The sequence below is a fragment of the Misgurnus anguillicaudatus genome, chromosome 16, assembly GCF_027580225.2.
Source record: "Misgurnus anguillicaudatus chromosome 16, ASM2758022v2, whole genome shotgun sequence".
NCBI lineage: Eukaryota > Metazoa > Chordata > Actinopteri > Cypriniformes > Cobitidae > Misgurnus > Misgurnus anguillicaudatus.
In genome coordinates this window covers 30,307,803-30,330,708 of record NC_073352.2, presented here as the reverse complement: position 1 = coordinate 30,330,708, position 22,906 = coordinate 30,307,803, and the positions used below count along the sequence as shown (strand labels likewise).

The 22,906-nt window shown below is 37.2% G+C and overlaps 1 protein-coding gene across 5 annotated transcripts in view; it reads left to right on the top strand.

Annotated features, from left to right (window-relative positions):
- Positions 1–22,906, top strand: part of unc5a (unc-5 netrin receptor A) — a 294,167-nt gene that overhangs the window by 195,908 nt on the left and 75,353 nt on the right. For 3 of the 5 annotated variants that reach the window (XM_055179088.2, XM_055179084.2, XM_055179085.2), the window contains exons 4-6: positions 1,346–1,449; positions 4,414–4,594; positions 6,905–7,072. In XM_055179088.2, coding sequence (XP_055035063.1) covers positions 1,346–1,449; positions 4,414–4,594; positions 6,905–7,072 — 453 coding nt within the window. The remainder of the gene's footprint in view (positions 1–1,345; positions 1,450–4,413; positions 4,595–6,904; positions 7,073–22,906) is intronic. The other 2 variants (XM_055179086.2, XM_055179087.2) reach the window with 1 other exon arrangement.

Here is a 22,906-nt window from a genome sequence, read left to right as displayed (position 1 = left end):
TCAAAGGTCAGCGCTCTTGGATGTTACGTTAAAGTTAATGGGAGAAATGTCTTGTCACATCGTGTGGACGATTAACACTTGGAAAGAGGAATGTAAACACTCGTTTTTTTCTGGAGCTATATTTCTTATCAGAACGCGAAAACACCGTGGAACTGCAGGTAAGCACCGCAGCTTTTAAATGTGGACATTGATCATTTATTTAATCGCGACGTGACTATTAAAACATGTTATGAGATATCGCCACTGGTATATTTATAAGCAGCATGCAAAAACATCTCTCTGACACTTATAAAAAACAGTTTTATATAGTACTGACAAAAACAAAGTTTAATAATAATAATCGAGTGCTCGTATCGCGTTAAGAATAAATGAGAAAGCAATAGTAACGTTATACAAGTATAGTTTTATTAACTTTTACCTCGCGCCAAAACAATAACAACACAAAAGACACTAAATATGAATAAGAAAACAAGTAATAGTTTTATCATGACACCAAATACTGTTGATTTGATCTCATTTTGACCATCAAAAACAAACAAGGCCAAAATGAGAGCCAGGGAATCCCTGTCAGAGATGTAGCCAAGAGAGGGCGGTGGTCAGCGGGGCGAGTGAACACTGACGTCCGCTCATGCTTTGGTTTTCATACGTACCGAATCTCACTAAGCAAACGTTCAAACAGGCACTATCTTTACTAATCGACTGCAGATTTAAATATAATACATATATATTCTTGACTGAACTAATCTTAAAACTACACTTTGTGACCAAGAAACGTTAATATAAAGAAACGCCTATCCGTCCATTGAGTTATTGTGAGATTCAAAGCAGCCGAAATTGTTACCTGTCATTCTGGCCGCCCCTTAAATCCGTGGCGGAAGAAGTAGTTCTCAAACAAAGAGGCTTTGAAAAATAACTCCGTTGTTGTTTTCTAGTTTTCGTTTTTCAAACGTGTGCCGTCGAACTGTTGTATAAAAGCAATATAGCTCTCGGAGTCGTGTGATATAGCTCTATATCATCACGGCTCTGATTGCATCCTGCACTCGGCCTACGGCCTCGTGCCTCTGGCCTAATCACAGCCGTGATGATATAGAGCTATATCACACTCCTACTCGAGCGATATTGCTTTCACAGAGTAACATTGTATAGTGCAACAAAGTGTTTCCTCTATGACAATACAACTCTTTAATCTTGAAATCTTGAATATAGTATAATCAAATTGGTGAGTGATGAGTTGCTATAACTTGAAAAATATAAATAAATTGCCTCATTTCTCATTTTTCAAAACCAGCTTTGTATTATGATAATAAACATCATAACATGACAGATGCATGATTTTGGTCTGCAGATCTGAGGAAGAACTTTGAGGAGGAACCACTGGGTAAGGAAGTGGCACTGGATCAGGAAGTTCTCCTGCGCTGTCATCCTCCAGAAGGCGTTCCTCCTGCTGAGGTGAGACTCACACGTAAACATGCTCAAATCCGCTCTGCTAATTATCACGCTTATTAATGCACTCGCACAAATACACCAGTGAGCCAGAGATTTGCCGCATTTTAGTGACGTCTTTCACCATAATCCGTCTGTTCAGTCAGATGGACTTTGACGAGGAGCCATGCGGAGTGATTTGGCAGCTTAGGTTCCATCAATAATGCGTGTCTTTTTGCACTGGACCAGCCTGTGAGCAGCTGTTGCAACTTAAAATGTCTGTCGAAACTTCCAGATCAACCCAATAATGGCCACAGCGGTGCACCGCTCTCAAAAGCATTGCCGTATTAAATATTCAACTCCGATTTAATTGAAGTCAATTTTCTCTCACTGAAGTGCTCATGACTTTTGACTTAATTTTTTTCTGTGTTTTCCAGTCTGGTATTTTTTTTATCACAAGTTCAGCACAAGTTAAACTTGCTCCACGGCATTTGTGGCACAATGTTTGTTAACGCACGCTGATAACTCGCCATTCATTCAAAAAAATGCTGTTACAGTTAGGCACTTACAATGGAAATAAACTTTTTAGGGTTTGAAAGCTATTTCCGATATTTTTGTTAAAGCACTCGCATGAATTATTCAGTAATCCTCAGTTTATTTAGGCTGTGAAGTTGTGCGAATCATCTAGTTTGAGGTGTAAATGCTTCACACTGTCAAAAAAAAAGGTAAAAATATATACCCCAGCTGTCATTGGGGCAGTACTTTTTAAAAAAGTACTTGAAGGCACATATTGGTGCCAAATGTATACATATCATACAGAAATGTGTAAAATGTCTTAGGCCACCATTAGATCTGTTGTTTTTGCAATTGAATAGTGATCATATATTATTATTTCTCAGTCTCTTTATTAGAATACAACCAGAAAATACAGAAAACTTGTATGTAATATTAAAAACAGTATAAAAGTATAAGCTATAGTGTGAAGTATTTAGGGTAAACTCCCCTTCCACTTAAAGGTGCGGTGTGTAAAATTTAGAAGGATCTCTTGACAGAAATGCAAAATAATATACAAAACGATATTATCAGGGGTGTATAAAGACCTTTTTATAATGAACCGTTATGTTTTTATTACCTTATAATGCGATGTTTTTATCTACATGCACAGAGGGTCCCCTTACGTGGAAGTCACCATTTTGTGAATCCAGTTTCTACAGAAGCCCTTAACGGACAAACGTTTTTACTAAGTTGTCTCCGACGATGACATGTTTTTCCGGTGGCGGCTAACGTAGCTTCTCTATGCGTTTCAAAAGCGAGGGGTGAGCAGTGGACTGAGCCGTTGGTTGCAATTCGCAACCTCACCACTAGATGCTGCTAAAATGTATACACTGCACCTTTAAGCAAAAGCAGGCAGCTGCAGGATCTCTTAATAAAATGAAATCCTAATTTCTAATTCTAATCGAATGACTTCAGGACTTCAGGTCTCCTTAATAAAGCATAAGATGTGTTTTGTGCCAAGAGAGGTCAACACAAAATACTGAAAAGAAGACATTTAGTTCTGAATTTTTTTTTTTGATTTTATGTACATATTTCCTGTATTTTTTGTTTGTATCTTAATAAAAAGAGTGAAATTTTGTTAAACAACAAAGCTGGTGGTGGTGGTGGCCTAATGCTGTGTTTACACCAGCCACGGTAGAGGCGGCAAAAACGCTCTGTTTGGGCCGTAGTTGGACGCTTGAACATTTGAGTTTACTCGCTTCATTTGCGCGTGAAATACTAGTCATTCGAGACATTCATGCGAAAATTCGCGTCATGGGAGGGGCTTCTGCGACGCTGCTGAGGGTCCGCTCGCTTCCTGTAATCACATCACTACTACAGCAAGGTCCTGATTGGTTAATGCGGAAATCCTCAGAGGTTCCGATTTTTCAACTCTCGCGTTTCCCGCGGCAATGCTCAATTCCCGCCATTTGCGCGTACCGCGCCGCAGGATGCCTAATCGCATCTTTGCATTGACTTAACATGTAAATCAACCGCGCTTTTTTAGCAAAAAATGCCATGCCATGCTATTAATAATTTCAAAGGATTAGGGTAATGACCCTATTTTTTATATTCAAAAGTGTATTCAATTGTCAGCAAATCTTTTTAAATGAATGCCTTGCCTTTAAACATATCAGACCCTGTTTAATGGAAAAAACTAAAATTAGTTGATGCAAGTATTTTTAGAAAATTACGTTTGACAAGTTATTTTTTTATTACTAAGTTTTTTTTACTTTGAGACGTGTCGGTGTTACGGTAAATGCTTCTAAATAGATTAGCACATTGAATATTTTTCTAACATTTAGAAGTGAACATATGGAAATCTTGATTGTGAAAAGTTAATGTAGCTTAGCAGAGAAAAATTAGCTTGATATAATTTTGCATTTGCATATCCTGTGATATTTGCATTTTGCAGGCAATGTAAAAGTCTTACTGCGGTCCAATTTAAAAGATAACAACTAACAAAGCATGACAAGCAATATGAAAAATATTTTTTATTATCCGAGAATGTTGATCATCTCTGCTTTCAAATTGCCTGATCTCACGAGAATTCGAAAACTTATGAATTCGTACAAAGTTAAGTGTACAAAAACTTACGTTTATCATTAAAAAAAAACAATAATCAAACTCCACCTCTTACCCCAACGGGCAAATTGTTAAAAATGTATGAATGTGGTCGTATAAATTAATATGAATTAGCCACCTGGTAAAATATGTACGAATTGCCATTAAATAGCGTTGTTTATTTTGCATCGTACAATAGATTAAGGTTAAAAATACTAATTGACTTCTTCATACCCGGATGGTTTCATAAAACGCCTGCCAAACTTTAATATCCTCAGCCAAAGAAGAGGCCATGGGAGTTGCCCACAACACTTGTAAGATCACACCGAGCGTTTTCCATTCGTCTGAGTCAGATTGAAGCTGTGAAATGTTTTCCTCTGTGTATATCACCAGGTGGAGTGGCAGAGAAACGAGGAGCTGATCGACCCCAAGACTGACCCCAATTTCTTCATCACCGAGGACCATAATCTCATCATCAAACAAGCCCGTCTGGCCGACACAGGCAACTACACCTGCGTGGCCAAGAACATTGTGGCCCGACGCAAGAGCTCCTCGGCCACTGTGATTGTCTATGGTGCGTTTCTTCTCATACTCTGTTCCACTCTTGGATCACAGATAAATGCCTTCACATTTCAGTAGACAAAAGTTTTGGAATGGTTTTGACCCAAAGTCAGGAGTAATTTACTGAGAGTCAGACTAGCTTTGATGGACAACTCTGTTTTGATCAGATTCTGAGAAAAGAATTTACCGACCATGGTTTACTACGATAAAAATAGCTGTATTATGGCATCAAATATTTCTTCTGCGTTTTTACTGCAACCCTGGCATCGTGATGTACTTTTTTTAAATGGTAGAATTTCTTACTGTTTTAAATTATCCACATTAAAACCAAGCATCCGATCATACAAATATAAATAAACAACCCATTTTGTTCAGAGTCAGCTTTAGCTTGCATTAGTGCTTACGTAATCACAAAATTTCAAGGAGCGAAGCAGCCAAGCAGCGTCAGAGAAATCTCAGCAGAGCTGACAAAGATTAACACTGTAGTCGAGCTTGTTGAATTAATGGCAGAAATTGGCTAATGAATTAGGTTTATAAGCTAACTGACCTTTATTAAAATGCACAGCTGCAGAGCATCGCTGAACCCCGGTGGGGTCGGCGAACAAGAGACGTACTAAAGGTAGCGTGCATTACAACCCCGAACACGCACTTTGCTGATCAGAACAGAGTCGGTCACGCACGATGCGAGAGACAGATCTACAGAGACTCCCTCTTCACACAACAACGTTGAAAACAAACGTTAACGATGAAGAAATTGAACTTTTGGGGTTTTTTGAAGCATAACTCGTCAAATTGATTAGGAAGTGTAGGGATAATGAGCAAAGGGACAACTGTGCATCGATTTGCATTAAATCGGAATAAATGCAGGAGTTGATTCGTAACGCCAAAGGCGCCAATCAGTCGGAGAAATCAGCATGTTGTATTTAATAGGAAATAAACTTAAAATTATTTTTCAGATGAATTGAGATTAGACAAGTCGTCGGATTTCGTCAAAACCGCATGATTGGGGGCATTTTAATGGAAGGCTCCTGCGAAGAGCCAGCCGAGAATATTTTTCCCCATTGTTTGCTTTTTAAGCTGTCAATCAATGAAGCCCTCGCACGAGGGAAAAAAGAGAAATAGCCTTATGAATGGTAGGTGCACCGCCATACAATTTGGCGGATTCAAATTGCGCAATGTTCCTCCAGCAATTTGCTACCATTGTAAAAATTAATTAAAGAAAAAATCCCCGTGAATAGCTTTTGATCAAAAGAACTATTAGGCACGGTCCTTTATGCCATTCTTTTTTTCCCCCATGGCTTCACATTAAAATGTCAGTTTACTAATTTGAAGTCTTGCAGGCTTGCTTATTGGCTGAGCCATAGGTGGTGTGAGAGCTGTTATTAGTGCTGTTGGACAGGGGCCGGAGATGCATTTTAACAAGGCTGAATTTGACTTCTGGCACAACGGTGCGCTAAGAGGTAATCAGGACCCCGAGTAGCTGCGCAATTTCCTTCTTTGCGGTGAGCAATCAGTGGTAGAAGAGAGGCTAAAGAATTGATTCAGCCCGACCGGTGTGAGAAATCGCAGGGAATTAGGGAGCAGCTCCCGGCGAAAATATAGACCCTGAACGGCGATCGGGGCTTCAGGACAACAAATCAGTCGAGTTACCAGGGGAAGAAGAAATCAGATTTCCTCGGAATTCTGCCACCAAGAGAGAGGAGGCTGAGGACTTGATTAAAAACCCTGCGTGAACTTTGGACTTCACATCATCACGGAATCTTCCAGGATTACGAATTTCACGAGCCAAGATATTGGTGCCATAAAAACCATACTGTGTTACGGTGCATTGCAGAAAACCAATATACTCCCCACATGAGCGTCATGAGATGAATCTAGGCCGTTCCCGTAAAAACTCCCATTTACCATGTGTCCCCCATTTCACCCAGTAGTGTTAGAAGTTACATTCTTTATAAAAGAGATCGACAGCATTGAATTTTACGTTTTTAAATGGCCAATGAGGTTCGAACTGCGGTGTTTTAAAGGGATACATTTAAAGATGCCGGTTAACCGTATAACAGCTAAAGCACACTGTCGGTATGTTAATGAAAGCGCTGCTGCTAAAAATATATAAAAAAAGATTGTTTCAGGCATGTCAAACCACTTTTAGCCATAGCAACAGTAGCGCTAGCAACAATTTACATTTTCTTCTCTTGCTGTTGTACCGTGGCCTGCGTAGGATAAGCACAGAGTGATTGTGGCTGTTTTTCGTCCTCGTGCTCGTCGGGTAATCCTGACTCGCTTTGTTCGTTTCCCCTCTCCTTTGCACTGGGCACACGAGCAGTGAACGGGGGCTGGTCAACGTGGGCCACGTGGTCGGCCTGCAGCGCTGTCTGCGGTCGCGGGTGGCAGAAGAGGAGCCGGAGTTGCACCAACCCCACTCCCCTGAACGGCGGGACGTCCTGCGAGGGCCAGAGCGTCCAGAAAAGCGCCTGCACTGCCACCTGTCCAGGTAACGTCCACCGGGCGTCGCTCACTGCAGAATAGAGCTAGTTTAGTATTAGACCTTCCACTTTCTTTTCCCCTTGCTCTGATGGCACCAATAGCTTCCTCTCTGTAGTAGCTGTAAGGACGGCTAGCTTGCTTGGCGTTAGCTTTTTGTGCATTTTTGCTCGTGAAAACCATTGAATTAGCCAAACCTGTGCTCATGTCTCCATTTAGGCCATCATGTTTTTTCCTGTTTATTTCTTTCTTTGCACTTTGTTTCGCTTTTGCTGCATGAGGTCTTTTTGTGTTTACTTCAAAACTGGTGAAAGAAGCGGTTTGGACGGAGAGCGACATTTATATCCTTGTGCATCACGCAAGTACGCTGCAAGCATTAGTGAACGGTTTAATGATTGAGTCTCGCCGCCACGATTTTTTGTGAATCCCTCAATTCTGCTTCAGGGGTTAAAAGAGGAGGAAGAAGGAAGACAGGGAGCCTGCTTTTCCTCAGGATTTATCGATCGCGTGCAGTTTGAAATGGAAGTCAGGTCACTTCATTTACAGGCTGACATTAGACTCAGGTAGACTTGGGGGGAAGGAAATCTCTTGATTACTGCGATAGGCCCACGAGTGTATTTCAGCTGGGACAAAAATGGCATTATGTAGGCGCTGCTGACCGACGGAAAAAATCCACGCTTAGTAAACAGGAGAGGAAATCGAAGCTTTTGTCAGCTGCAGCTCGCCCTCATCACTCGCTCCCTCTCCTCCTTCAGTTCTCCAGTGAGATGGTTTATCTACTTAAGCCAATCTCCTGTTTCATTACAAAGCGTCCAGTGAAATTTAATAAGACGCCACCTTTACGCTGCTCTGTAAGTAACGTGCTCTCAAAATATGGCGTTTTTGATGAGCAGAAACACAAAGAGCAGGAGAAGGCCTCTGACAGAGATCTGTAGGGATGGATTTCAGACGATTACGACCCAAATAGCATTTCTGTGGGGGAGACTGAGAAGAAAATAACAGGATGAAGGAAAGAGAGAGAAGATATTTGCAGGAGAGAAGAGAGGGTTGGGGGCAATACCGCAATTAGCTCTTTTTATTCAAAACGGGAATATATCGCTAAAATAAATTATCTAACGATATTTCTTTATAAAGGAAGGTTTTTGACACTTTTTTTATATTTTTATTTCAAAATCATAAATGTAAACATTTAATAGACCTTATAAACTGCACATTATTAACAAAAAATGTCAAATTTTGACAATCATCACACAAACTGATTATAATACATGTCACGTTTAGTTTCATTGTTATTCAGTGTGAAACAACTTAATGTTTCTGTTTTTTTATAAACTTACAAGCTGTGCTTTCTCTGTGTGAGCGAGTGTTGTGACTGTTTGTGCTTGTCAGCACTACTGCGTCTGTTTAGATTCATTACACAGTTTTTGCTTCTGGGGTTTGTAGCTTATGGTGTACTTTAAAGACCAAATTCTCAACAAACAAAAAAAATAATGCCGAGTTGTTTCAACCCATGGTTGGGTAAAATATGGACAAACCCAACCGTTATGTTAAATTAACCTAGAAAATGTTTATTTGGTCCAACTATGTGTTGGCACAACACGACAAAGGTTGAATTTTAACCAAGGGGCAACTTCTATCGTGCAGCCAACACGGAAGTGACTTAACCTGCAATTTATTCACTGTCTGCTAGAGACTTTAAAAAATGCTGGGTTATTTTCAGCCCAGCGTTGGGTCAAAAAGGGACAAGCCCAGCAGCTGGATTGAAATTAACACAGAAGATGTTTATATCATTTTGGGTTGAAATAACTCAGCATGGGTTACACCAAATAACAAAGGGCTGGGCTCGTTCATTTTTGACCCAATGCTGGGTTGAAAATAACCCAGCATTTTTAGAGTGTAAAAGACATTTTAGACCCCATGTTTAAATGCCCAACTTTACAGCAAAACATAATGTGTTTACAGTCTGGTACAAAAAGTGTTTTTGGTTTATATATCAAATTTTGCCCTTCATGACAACTGTGAGGGGGTAAATTTTTTGTAACTCAATTTAAATTATATTAGGCCTTAAATATTTGCATAATTAACACTTGAGTGATGGGTGAACTGCCACTGCAATCACTACTATCAAGCTAGGTGGGCGTGGTTTCAGCAACCAGCCACTTCAGCTTCACCCACGTCCCACCTCTTTCCCTGTTTTCGCTTATTCGAGAGTGATTTCGCGGTGATGCACTTCCAAGATGGCAACGGCTGGCTTCACCAACTATTGGCTTCTTTAAAAACCTACGGGTGACATAATGGACACTTCGCTCTAAAAAATTACTTTCAATCCTACGTTGGGTTTAAAAGGGATTAGCCTAGCAGCTGGGTTGACCCAACAATGTGCAGCATTGTGGGTTGAAACTACTTTTTGACGAATGAACCCTTAACCCAACAATTTTTTTCTTAAGGAAATGCAGTAGAGTTTTGCAGATTTAAAGTTTTCATTTACAGTCTTTTTTGCTGATATTGGCTAGTGAATTAGATTATTGGCTATTGAATCTTAAAACAAATGTATTTATTATGTTTTTTTTTCTAAGAATATTCACAATATTCATAAAAATGTATGAACTTTAGAAAAAATAAAGGTGCTTCAACGATGCCATAGATTTAAAGGGGCCATGGCACGACAATCTGATTTTTTCCATATTTAAGTGTTATGATTGGGTCCCCAGTTCTTCTATCAACCTAGAAAATGTGAAAAAGATCAACCCAGTAATTTTGTTTTGGTCAACCATTCTCTACAAGCACATGAAAAAATAGGTTGTTGAAATTTGTCTCTCCTTATGATGTCATAAGTAGCTCTTATTATAATAATACCACCCCTTAATCTGCACTATCCAATCACAGCACTGCCATTTAGTGCAAAGAAAAGCACAACTAGGTTTTAATTGAAACAAACCACCATCTTTGTGATCAGTGTTTGAATTTCATCAGCTCATTTGCATGTTAAAGGACACACCCAAAACGCCACATTTTTGCACACACCTACAAAGTGGCAATTTTAACATGCTATAATAAATTATTTCTATGGTAATTTGAGCTAAAACTTCACATACGTGCTCTGGGGACACCAAAGAGTTATTTGACATCTTAAAAAAAGTCTTGTGCCATGGCCCCTTTAATATGACTTTTGGCTGTATGGTTCTATAAAGAACCTTTTACATCTGTTTCACAAATGTCTCTTTGTAGTGGATGATCGGTTTTGAGACTATAAAAACTTATTAAAGCAATGGTTCTTTTAAGAATCTTTGACTTAAATGTTATTTGGAGAACCAAAAAATTATTTTTCTATTGCAGTGGTTCTCAACTCCAGTCCTCATGCCCCCCCCCCAGAACATTTAAGATGTCTCTATATACAAAACACCTGATTCAGTTAATCCGCTTGTTAGTGTGTTAATTAGAGAAAACATTTCAAACATTCTGGAAGGAGCCTAATGAGTGGAATCAGGTGTTTTTTATATAAAGAGACATCTGAAACATTCTGGGAGGGGGGAGCGAGGACTGGAGTTCAGAACCACTGTTTATGGCATTGTTGTGAAGAACTTTTAGTAGCACCTGTATTGCTGCGATTTAAGTATAAAGTAAAAAGGCTAGAGAAGAAAAAAATAGAAAATTAAAGGTTCCCAGTGGTGACAAAGGCAGGTTTTTTGATAAGGGTCATGCTGAGCCAGGGGGTTGGATAATGTTCCTGCAGTGGCTTTATTCCTCACTGGATCTCACATGTTTCTCGCACTTCAACTGATTAATCCTGCCATGGGTCACAGCGAGGGATCCACAGTGTCCTGGCCACAGATGACATAGTTGTGTTTCTAATCAAAAACGAGCACCTGCCTGCTTTGCTGTGCTCACCGGAGGACCCCCAAATCCTGTCAGCGAGAGAAAAAGAAAGAGAGAGAGAGAGAGAGTGACCATCCTGTTCCATTTATCACCACAGAAAGACACACGCGAACAACTGCAGGCCCTAAAAATTACATCTGAGACTTCATCCCGATTTATCAAAACGTGACTCCTGACTGCAGGAGGTATAAATCATCATTTACGGACTAGCTGCAGGTAGAGGCGTCGTGTTCCCAGAGCACAGTCAGACAGCAGTACACAGAAAGAGAAACAGCCGGGCTTTGATAAACGACTCGCCGTATGAGCGCAGTCCGTCGCCGTTGCTCCACTGATCCTCAGGACAGGGTGACTTTAAAGGACCCGACGAGAGTCTCGTGTAACACGCTGCACATCTCAATGAAGCTGAATTATACAGAGATCCATTCAAAATTTTCTTCTTCACAACCACAGATTTCTGTAATACCTTAAGGCAGAAATGTTTATGAATTATAATGTAGAAATGTATAGACTTTGGGTTTTCGCTTTGTAAATCATTTTTTCTTAGATGTGCTACAGTATGCACTCTTAAAAAGAAAGCTGCTACATGATGCCATAGAAGAACCATGTTTGGTTCCTTAAAGAACCATTCAGTCAAAGGTTATTTAAAGAATCATTTTATAAACTGAAGAACCTTTTTCACCACAAAGAACCTTTTGTGAAACGTCTTTACCTAGGCATAGATGGTAATGACATATCGTGAGCCTAAACATGAATGTTTCCTCCTTATGTAAACCTTGTACATGCAAAAGACAGCTGGAAAACCAATCTCAACAAAGACTGTGACATTACAGTTGATATGTACGCCCCAACATTAAATTTAGTACAATTTTGATAAAATGCTAAAAACAAAGTTGTGACTGCTGAGTTAGCTCTATAGGCTAGTTAATGCTATATGCTAGCGTTTAGGCTGAAGTTCTACTATTGACGTCACAATTGTTTTTCAGGTCAAGAAATGTCCATTAACAATCTCCAAACAATTGATTATTCCTTAAATCTGTATCTTTGTCTGATACAGACTCAAACATAAGGTCTATTTACAGACACAAAGCTACTGAAGGAGCTGCTCTGAGAAACAGCCAATCAGAGCAGAGCTCAACATTATTATTCATGACCCTTTCAAATAAGGTAATAATGACCATTTCATTCAAAAGGTAAATCCTAGGGTTGTAAATGGACATGTAAAAACATATCTGGATCATTTTTGCACTTAATAAGTCACAAACCTTCTATAATATTAGAGAACAATTTAACAGATTATGTCAATACATTCTTTGGTACCTTTAAAAGTGTTCCCATGGGTCCATGAAATCCTGGAAAGTTTGTGAATCTGGGGGAAAAAATTCAAGGCCCTGGGAAGTTTTTGAAAAAATACATACATAGATACAGGTCATTGAAAGTGCTTGAATCTGTTTTATGCAAGAAGTTTTCTGGAAAAAAATTCATATTATTCCCTGTGTAGTGTAGAATAATATCATAAAATTCTAGATTTTTTTAATTACACGTGCTAAACTGTTTGCTTTAAATGCTTATATCTTCTGTATGCGAATGTTGATTCATACCAAAATGCTTTTTTGCATAGTTGTGTTTGACACATGAAAATGTCTCGGGTTACGTATGTAACTGTTGTTCCCTGAAAAGGGAACGAGACGCTGCGTCTCCCTTGCCATACTTCCTGCGTCCCTGTAATGCCGCCTTTGGCAATATTTCAGATAGTAATATACTTTCTGGCTCCCGCGTCACCCTGTCTTTGTCGTTAAGCCTCACCATTGGTTGAATTTGATATACACATTTAAACGCAATTACCCTTGGAGGCGTCCCCAAAGTGTCACCGCAGTGACGCAGCGCAAGTTCCCTCGAAAGGGAACTGTAACAATGTATCTTAAAAGGTAACTCGATGTAACCTTGCTCTCACTTGAAATGTGTCCCCTCATTTTGTTCTTGAATTTGAGGGTATTGGACCTGGAAAGTCCTTGAAAGGGTCCTTGAATTTAAAGTTAACTAAGTTGTGGGGACCCTGAAGGTTCTATATAGAACCATTTAGCCCAAACAAGCACCTTTGCTTTAAAGACTGTGTGGTGTTGTTGTGAGGAACCTTTTGTAGCACTTTTGGTTTTTGAGTTTTGATTGTTACTTATTTTGTACCTTATAAGATGGGTACAATCTTAAAACAAAGGTGCTGAAAAGGTTCTTCACAGCAGAACCAATTTTTTTCCACAAAGAACCATTCAGTCAAAGGTCTTTGAAATAAAAAAAATGTATAAGAATTTTTATAATCTGAAGAACCTTTTGTGAAACATAAATGTTTTTTGGATGTTAAAGGTTTTATTTATGAAACTATATCTATGGAATTTTGAGGCACCTTTATTTTTAAAGCCTTGTACAGTAATTCATTGAGTTGTGGTCAAATTAAGCTCAAATTTAGGAGGAATTTGGGTTTTCCAGTACAAATATCAAAAAAATAAGATAAACTTAAGCTAAATAAGAAAAAATATCTGCCTGTGGAGTAAAAAAAACATTTTATTGAATTAAGTTACAACCACAGTTGTTTATATTTCTTAACACTGCTTTTTCTTTCTAAGCATGATATTTTTTTAGAAAACAATACTTGGGTAATTTTGCATCTCAAGTATATTTTTACTGGAAAACAAGACAAACATACTAAGTATTCATTTTTGCAGTGCCGTGCTATCTTGTGGTTTTTATAGAAGCATGTCATCGCTCATATATTGAACTCTCAGAGCTCATGGTAGGTCTGTGTTGTAAAGGATACACGTTATCGCTAAATATCAGTTTCTTTTATTCTGTAGAAAATTAATGGAATATCTAGAATTCTGCTTTTATGCTTTTTTTAGCCTTGGTATTTCTAGGAAATGCAAATTTAGGGTTATTTTCTAATACAAATCATTGGAGTAATATTTCGAAGGCAATGCTATCCTCTTTGCAATTCTCAAGGTCTTTTTTGTATCGTACAATGACTCATTCTTTATCTGTATTCTTTCCTTCTGTCATGAACACATATTACAGTAAAAATAAGAATCAATAGTATGTAAGGCCTTTTCTTCTCCCTTCAAATCATTTGTAAAGGAACAAACCAGTAACTCAACACAATTGGCCAATCAGCTGGATGAGTTGAGCTGTGAAGAGTCTAATGTAATAAGTGGGTTTTAAAGGACTAATTGACCCTGATGACTCTCTTGTACCTGCTCTTGTTGAATCATCGACTATTTAAACCTTTAGCATAGTGAAGAGGCTGCTGCGTGCCTAACCCGACACGTCAAGAGACGTCACATGACACGCGAGCACAAAGAAGCTCACACAAACTCCTTACCTGCGACTGCAAAGCTTTAATGGCCTCTTAAGTGAGCAGCACCTGTTGTCGAATGCAATCTTTTAGACTTTAAAAAGCTTTTAAAGATCAGAGCATTTGGACGCCAACTGAGTTGAATATGAAATTTTACAAAAGTGGAACAAACCAAAAGTTGACATCACAAAATATCTTTCCTATGTCTCTGTACCATCGTTGGTGGCTGAGTTATCATTAGAACGACACATGAAATGCAGAACCCTGCCAGAGCCTTAACTGATGGTGAACAAACAGCTTCCCAGTTTACTCTGCAGTATCTTTTCACTTCCAATAAAATGTTTTTCCTTCCCTGTTTTGCCGAATTGTATCTTTTTTTATTCCAGCCACCTTGAAGTTTTTTTAACAGATAAAATGTTGCCCTATATTAATATGAATAAGATTTTGGAATAAGAAACCTTTTTCATGTTTTATGCATGTTTTATTGGTTGGTCTTTTCTCTTGGTTTCTTCTGCTTTTACCAAGCTTTCTGTTTTTCTATCTCTTTAAATACATTATGAAGCTTTGTTACTACCCTCTAAAAATGGCTGGGTTATTTTTAACCCATGCTGGGTAAATATTATACAGAACATACCACTGAGTTCAAATTGAGCCAATGCTGGGTTATAATAACTCTTGGTTACATAACAACAACCGAACAATGGGTACTTTTTAACCCAGCATTGGTTGATTTTTAACCCAGCATTTGGGTAATTTTTAACCCAGCATTGGATAATTTTTAACCAAGCATTGGGTAATTTTTAACCAAGCATTGGTTAATTTTTAAACAAGCATTGGTTAATTTTTAACCCAACATTGGGTAATTTTTATCTCAGTATTGAGTAAATTGAGTAATTTTTAACTAAGCATTGGGTAATTTTTAACCCAGCATTGGATAATTTTTTACCAAGCATTTGGGTAATTTTTAACCCAGCATTGGGTAATTTTTAACCAAGCTTTGGGTAATTTGTAACCCAGCATTTGGTTAATTTTTAACTCAGCATTTGGGTCATTTTTAACCCAGCATTGGGTATTTTTTAACCCAGCATTGGGTGATTTTTTTACCTAGCATTTGGGTACTTTTTAGCCCAGCATTTGGGTACTTTTTAGCCCAGCATTGGGTAATGTTTAACCAAGCATTTTGGTAACTTTTATCAAAGCATTGGTTGATTTTTAACCCAGCATTTGGGTAATTTTTAACCCAGCATTGGGTAATTTTTAACCAAGCATTGGGTAATTTTTAACCCAGCATTGGTTAATTTTTAACCCAGCATTGGGTAATTTTTAACAAAGCATTGGGTCATTTTTAATCCAGCATTTGGGTACTTTTTAACCCAGCATTGGGTATTTTTTAACCCAGCATTGGGAAATTTTTAACCAAGCATTGGGTAATTTTTAACCCAGCATTTGGTTAATTTTTAACTCAGCGTTGGGTCATTTTTAACAAAGCATTGGGTCATTTTTAATCCAGCATTTGGGTACTTTTTAACCCAGCATTGGGTATTTTTTAACCCAGCATTGGGTGATTTTTAACCAAGCATTTGGGTAATTTTTAACCAAGCATTGGGTAATTTGTAACCCAGCATTGGGTAATTTGTAACCCAGCATTTGGGTAATTTTTAACCAAGCATTTGAGTTATTTTAACCTAGCATTTAATAATGTTTAACACAGCATTTGGGTATTTTTAACCCAACATTTGGGTAATTTTTAACCCAGCATTGGGTAATTTTTAACCCAGCTTGGGTAATTTTTAACCAAGCATTGTGTAATTTTTAACCCAGCATTTGGGTAATTTTTAACAAAGCATTTAGGTAATTTTTAAGCAAGCATTTGGGTAATTTTTAACCCAGCATTTGGGTACTTTTTAACCCAGCATTGGGTATTTTTTAACCCAGAATTTGAGTCATTTTTTAACTCGGCATTGGGTAATTTTTAACCAAGCATTTGGGTAATTTTTAACCCAGCATTGGGTAATTTTTAACCAAGCATTTGGGTAATTTTTGGGTATTCTCTATGATAGCAACTTCTGAATGACCGCAGTAGCAGTTTTTTCAGTCTTGCATCAACAATCCCCCGTTTTAGGAATCCTGCTCTTCTGTTTGTTAGCATTGCACAAAAATGTGACTTTTTTTATTTAAATGTCAGTCACATTACAGCTAACGTGAAAGTATTTTTTTAACATATAGAATAGAAAAATATTGAACAAATATAAAGAAAAGTAATATATACAATCAATAACTAATACGAATAAAACAAAATAAAATTAAAAGAGAAAATAGGTACTGTATGAGATCATCATACAAACAACATAAAAGCTTCACATAGAGACCTAGTGCGTTTTGCTTTATGATTTCTCAACCCAAATAGTAACTCTATAATGTTTTATATCTGAATTAACAAAAAGTTGTGTTTTTACACATTTGACTCAACAAAGCAGCAGATTGCAGTGACATCATAGCCCGTCTGGCCCCGCCCTCTATGGCTCAGAGCCCACAGGTCACCTGTAATCTTGTTGTCTCAGTTCTATTGAACACTGAACGTTTAGGTCTCGGTGAGATTACAGATGTGAGTGTTGACTCTGTCTCGTTCCCGCTGATCTGAAAGGTAATTGTGTGCCTGTTTCTCCTGGTCCTCCTACCGGCTCAAGGACAAGGCAGCTGGAGGTGTCCAGCATCAGTCACTGTGATTTTGAGCAGCGGCGAGCGGAAATGTGGCTTCCTGCAGTTCGCGTAAAAGCAGTCGGACGCTCTTTAGTGCCACGGACGAGACGTCCAAATAGACCTGCCACTGTGTTATTGTGTTATAGGCACCCTACACAGAAACATTAACACACAGAGACACCTTTTCACACCTAGAAGCAGAATGATGTGAAATTAGAGAATTTATTATAATTGTACGGACCCTAAAAAGACAATGACTTATCTGCCTTTGAATGAAACTGCCTTTGGTTCCATTAGTGCATGCGTTTTAAGCACATTTGAGACACTCGTTGCTTCTCATGAAAGGGAAATTAGATGTTTTTCTGTCTCACCTTCTTTATTGTTTTTATTTGGCTGTTTCTAAATCAACATGAATTGAGCCAATTTAGTTAAGTTCATGTTTTTACAAGGGGGACATTTTTTGTTTTTCTTTCAAATGAACCATTTTCTTTCACTCAACCATAAACACAAGTACAGCAGTATAGGTAAAATTTGATGTGCATTTACGATCAATAGCAATATCATAGTGATATTAACAGTAGTGAGACAGATATGAGACAATATTCACACCTGATTTACATAGTCTGCACACTTATTTACACAACATAATTTGCATATCTACATACAGTGGCAAGAACCGTATGTGAACCTTTTGGAAATTCATGATTTTCTGAATAATTTTGTCATAAAATGTGATCTGATCCAAGTCGCGGATACTGACAAACATAATACTAAAAATAACACAAATAATTTTTTAAAATTATTAAAGTTTTTATCAGTGAAAGTAGCTGTAGTCTACACCTTCAAACGTATTATGTTAACCAGACTCCAGGTGGGCTAAAACCTGACTCTAATTAGCTTTTTTGAGGTCATTAAAGGATTAGTCAATTTTCTTAAAAAAAGATCGAGATAATTTACTCTGCAGTTTAAAATTGTTTCAAATGACTCTAAACGATCCCAAATGAGGCATAAGGGTCTTATCTAGTGAAACAATTGTCATTTTTGGCAAGAAAAAGAAAAAATATGCAGAAATGGATTAGTCAAAAAAAAATCCAGATAATTTACTCACCACCATGTCATCCAAAATGTTGATGTCTTTCTTTGTTCAGTCAAGAAGAAATTATGTTTTTTTAGGAAAACATTCCAGGATTTTTATCACTTTAATGGACCCCAACACTTAACAGTTTTAATACAGTTTAAAATTGCAGTTTCAAAGGACTCTAAACAATCTCAAACGAGGCATAAGGGTCTTATCTAGCAAAACGATTGTCAAGAAAAATAACAAATATGCACTTTTAAACCACAACTTCTCGTCTATCGTCCTGTGACGCGCCAGCGTGACCAAGTAATTGCGTAATGCCGTGGAAAGGTCACGTGTTACATATATGAAACGCAAATTTGCAAACCATTTTAAACAATAAACTGACACAAAGACATTAATTAGTATCATTCAACATACAACAACGTCTAAACGGTCCTCTTTCTACACACTTGTAAATGATATGGTGTAGTTTCGATACGTCATCCGTGACGTCTTGTCACGTGATGACGTTTTACGTGAGGTCGCGCTGGTGTGTCATAGGACTGGAGATAGACGAGAAGTTGAGGGTTAAAAGTGCTTTTTTTTTCTTGTCAAAAATGACAATTGTTTTGCTAGATAAGACCCTTATGAATCATTTGAGATTATTTAGAGTCCTTTGAAACTGCAATTTTAAACTGCATTAAGACTGTTAAGTGTTGGGGTCCATTAAAGTCCATTAAAATGAGAAAAATCCTGGAATGTTTTCCTCAAAAAACATAATTTCTTCTCGACTGAACAAAGAAAGACATCAACATTTTGGATGACATGGTGATGAGTAAATTATCTAGATTTTTTTTTAAGAAAATGGACTAATCATTGAACTCAAAAGCGTCAGCTAAATGAATAAATAATAATAAATATAACTCAAGGATTTACATACTTTTTCCACAAGCGCTATGAGTTTTTTTTTTGTTCTCTACATGAACAATCAGTATTTTTGTTATTATTATTTTTAGACACATTATGTTTGTCAATACCCTTGGCTTAGATGAAGATCAGATCACATTTTATGACAAATTTATTCAGAAAACTATTTCAAAAGGTTCCCATACTGTTTCCTGTCACTGTACATTATGGATGTACCGATTCAAAGATTTTGTGCCGATGCTGATATTCGATTATTTAGATGTCTACCGATACCAATAGTTTTGCTTTTTACTCCTTGTCATAACATTTTATACCGATAAATGTACAGTCTTTCATCAAACTGCAATAACTTTACTTACTTTACTTTATTTAGCCAATAGTTGCAGACTATTTTCCAAAGCAACATACATAATGATTATTGAGCTAACAATAACTGGTTGACATTAATTTAATTATCATAATCAAAGTTTCAAAAAAGCACATTTGACTGAAAAACTTGATTCAGGACTCCCTCGCCCTTTATTTTTTGTTGCATTTCTGGAAATGTCACATTAATGACGTGAATTGGCTTGCAAACGTCGTTTCATGCTGACATTTTGTTAAATCTCTTTACGTTCATCGTTAGCTTTTTTCTTTTCAAATATGCGCAAGTCAAGAGACGTTTTCCCCATCGCTTTGTACAGTTTTCCGAGACAAGAAAAGTCTTCATCTCTGAGCTGTTGATCTTTCATCACTCGCCTTTTCAAATTCATTCAGAATCAGAGACAGGAACACGATTCGTATTGTAATGCATTCATTAGACATTAATTCAAAGTTCAGCCAGGCTTGTGTGATGATATCTCCCTACTCACTCAATGGCAAACAAGGACAATTATTTAAGTGCTTTGGCACTCTCCAAACGTTTGATCAAAAGCTTTGTCAGCATTTCTTTCACACATTCTCTTATTAGTACTGTGCCGCTTAATAATCTCTCTATGCATATTTAAATACAGAGCTGTTAATAAGTATTGTCATAATTTATAACCTTTCATTTTGCTGGGACTTTTTGCAAGTTTATTAGTTTGCTGTTTGTTTTGCTATGCTGACCTCACAGTATTTCCAGGGCCAGGTTAAATCTACAGTAGTAAATATGCTACATAGGCAGAGGTTAATGAGCAGCCTACCATGACTGATCTTGAGTCTGTCCAATGGAGTCATCATTAAGTTTATATCCAAGTACCATAATTCACCTCCTGCTCTCTGTCCTGTGAGGGCCATGGCTGAGCGTCTCCAGAGATCTCATTACCAGAGCTGCTCACATTAGCCCTGTAGTAACCTTCCTCAACCTGGCACAGCGTCAGTCTGAATGAGACTTCCTAAACACCCTCTGGTCCGAACTGACGAATAAAAGAGAAAAAGTGAAAATGACATACTCCTTCAATGACTTGGGAGGAAATAGAAAATTGGAGTGTTGTGAGACAGACTTCCAACATTTTCATTTGGTTTTTGTCCTCTTGTTTTATGAGCATATACTCTGTGCTGTAAAAAACATGAAAAAATTATTATTTTTCTTTTTGAAAAGTTTTTCTTTTTGAAGATTTAATGTACTGTGTAGTCGTGTGGTATTCGTAAACATGCAGTAGTTAAAGGTCGCTCTAACCTGCAATTCTTCGTATTTTTTCCTTTGCCCTACATAGTCATTTTATTTCCCTGTCTGCTTGAAATGAAATGTTATTTGCAGATATAATAGATTGCTATTCATTTTATTCATTATGTATTGAAATTGAGGATGCACCGATACAAAATGTCTGTGCCAATACTAGGGGTGACCCCGAATAGTCGAAGATTCGATGCATCGATAGGAGAAGCCTGATTCGACTACCAATCTCACAGTCGAATCGTCGCAGATGTGTTATGAAATGAGGATCCTTTAATTTTGGCCGTATATGGGTGCACTGTGCACAAATCTGATGTCACATATAACATATATATTAATATACAGCATATTATTATAATTCTGCAAATAATATGTGAAGTATCAGCTTTCAATAAATATTTTTAAATGCGTTAATAAATCTAGCAACTCCTGTGACCGGGCTACACGTCCATAAGAGGTTTCTAATAAACCATTGCCTCTTTGTTTCTACATTTAAAAGAAAAAGCTGGCAATTCTGGCTATACTTTCATTCTTTTAATAATTTCTTTATTTTATTTTATTTTATTTTATTTATAAATCACTCGGGGTTATCTGATGTATCTATTTGGCTTGTGTTTTGTTTTCGTGCACTTGAGGCATTTTGCTCATTTGTTCTGCACTTTGTTACTTCTGACCTTATTTTATAAAAAAAATGTATTTATTATAAACGTAAATTCTGATCTAATTTAAGTCTGTACATTTTGGATTGCTTTTCGTTGTATAGATTTTGCACTATTGCGTGCTGGCCATGCTTGCGCATGCAATTTAGCCGAACGTGCTAGGTGCTCTTCGTCTCATATTTAGAAGTTCATCAAACTAAATATTAAAAAACGGATGTTTTCGACGGGTATAAGTTTTTAAAACGTATTTAAAACATAGTGATTATCTTGTCAAAAGTTAAACTACAAAACAGGTAAGCCGTTTCTTTAAATTTCGGTGATGAACCGGAAAATATCTGCACCGAACCTATATTTATGTCTTACACGACTGTCTTTCTTGTGATTTAATATTATGGTCGGTGTTCACTTTCAAAGAGATTCCGGAAATAAATAATATCATCAGTTGTTTCTGTATCTAAAGTGAATGGAGATGATCAAAGTGAAAGCAAGCAGGTATTTCTGTGCTAAATAATAACGCGTAGTGTCTATAAAATCATTAATTTCAGTGTTTTTATGAATTGTGTTCACTTATAAAAGCTTAGTTTTTATAATTTGCAGTAACAATCACAAATTATTTGTCATTTCTCATTTGTCGTTTTTTTGGTCATGACTGCTTTGATGCGCTTAATCTCCAAATCAAATAAAAACACTGAATTAGCCGAGGTTTCCAAGGCAGGATCACCTTTGTTATATTTTTAGGTTTAGTTATCAAAATGTTTTTTTTGTGTGTGATGTTCTGTAGATCGTGGCTTTAAAATGTTATGAGGAATAATTAAACAAATGTTGCCTTACATTTTGCCTTAAAAATATATAAATGCATCGTCAGTTTTGTCTTCGTTCATCACTTGAAAGACAGTTTTGGTCACTTTATCAGAAACTTGTTTATGTGTGCTGCTTGTGAAAGAAAATAAAAGTTATCAATTTGTACCTGGTCTGACCCCCTCCCAACCCATGCACACACACACATAGATGATTCGACTATCGGTCGACTATGAAAAGATTCGACAATTCTGATTCGAATATGTAAATACTAGTCGAGGACAGCCCTAGCCGATACCGATATGTGATTAAATAGAATGTCATCTACCGATACCGATAGTTTTGCTTTTCACTCCTTGATTCATGATTTTGTAAAATCCTATAAGTCCAAGGTCGCTTGAACTTGTTATAGCTTTAACCTGCAATTCTCTGTGTTTTCCTTTGCCCTTTGCAGTCATTTTATTTTCCCAATCTGCTTGAAATAATATTTTATTTACAGATATCATATGTGGGAATAGATTTCTATTCATTTAATCCTTATGTATTGAAATTGAGGATGCACCAATACAAAGTTTATGTGCCGATATCGATATTCGATTATTTATTTATTATTTAAGATCATGACCAAACAACACAGAACTACAAAACAATATAATAGATACAAGCAATGTATACTTACTTAGCAATAAATAAATAAAAAAAATCAAATAAAAAAGAAAGCATGATCATGATTACTCAGAATGTCATCTAACGATACCGATAGTTTTGCTTTTACTCCTTCTTTCAAGTTATGATGTTGTGAAATCTCAGAAGTGCAGAGTGTACACTGCAATTTTGTTGTCATTGAA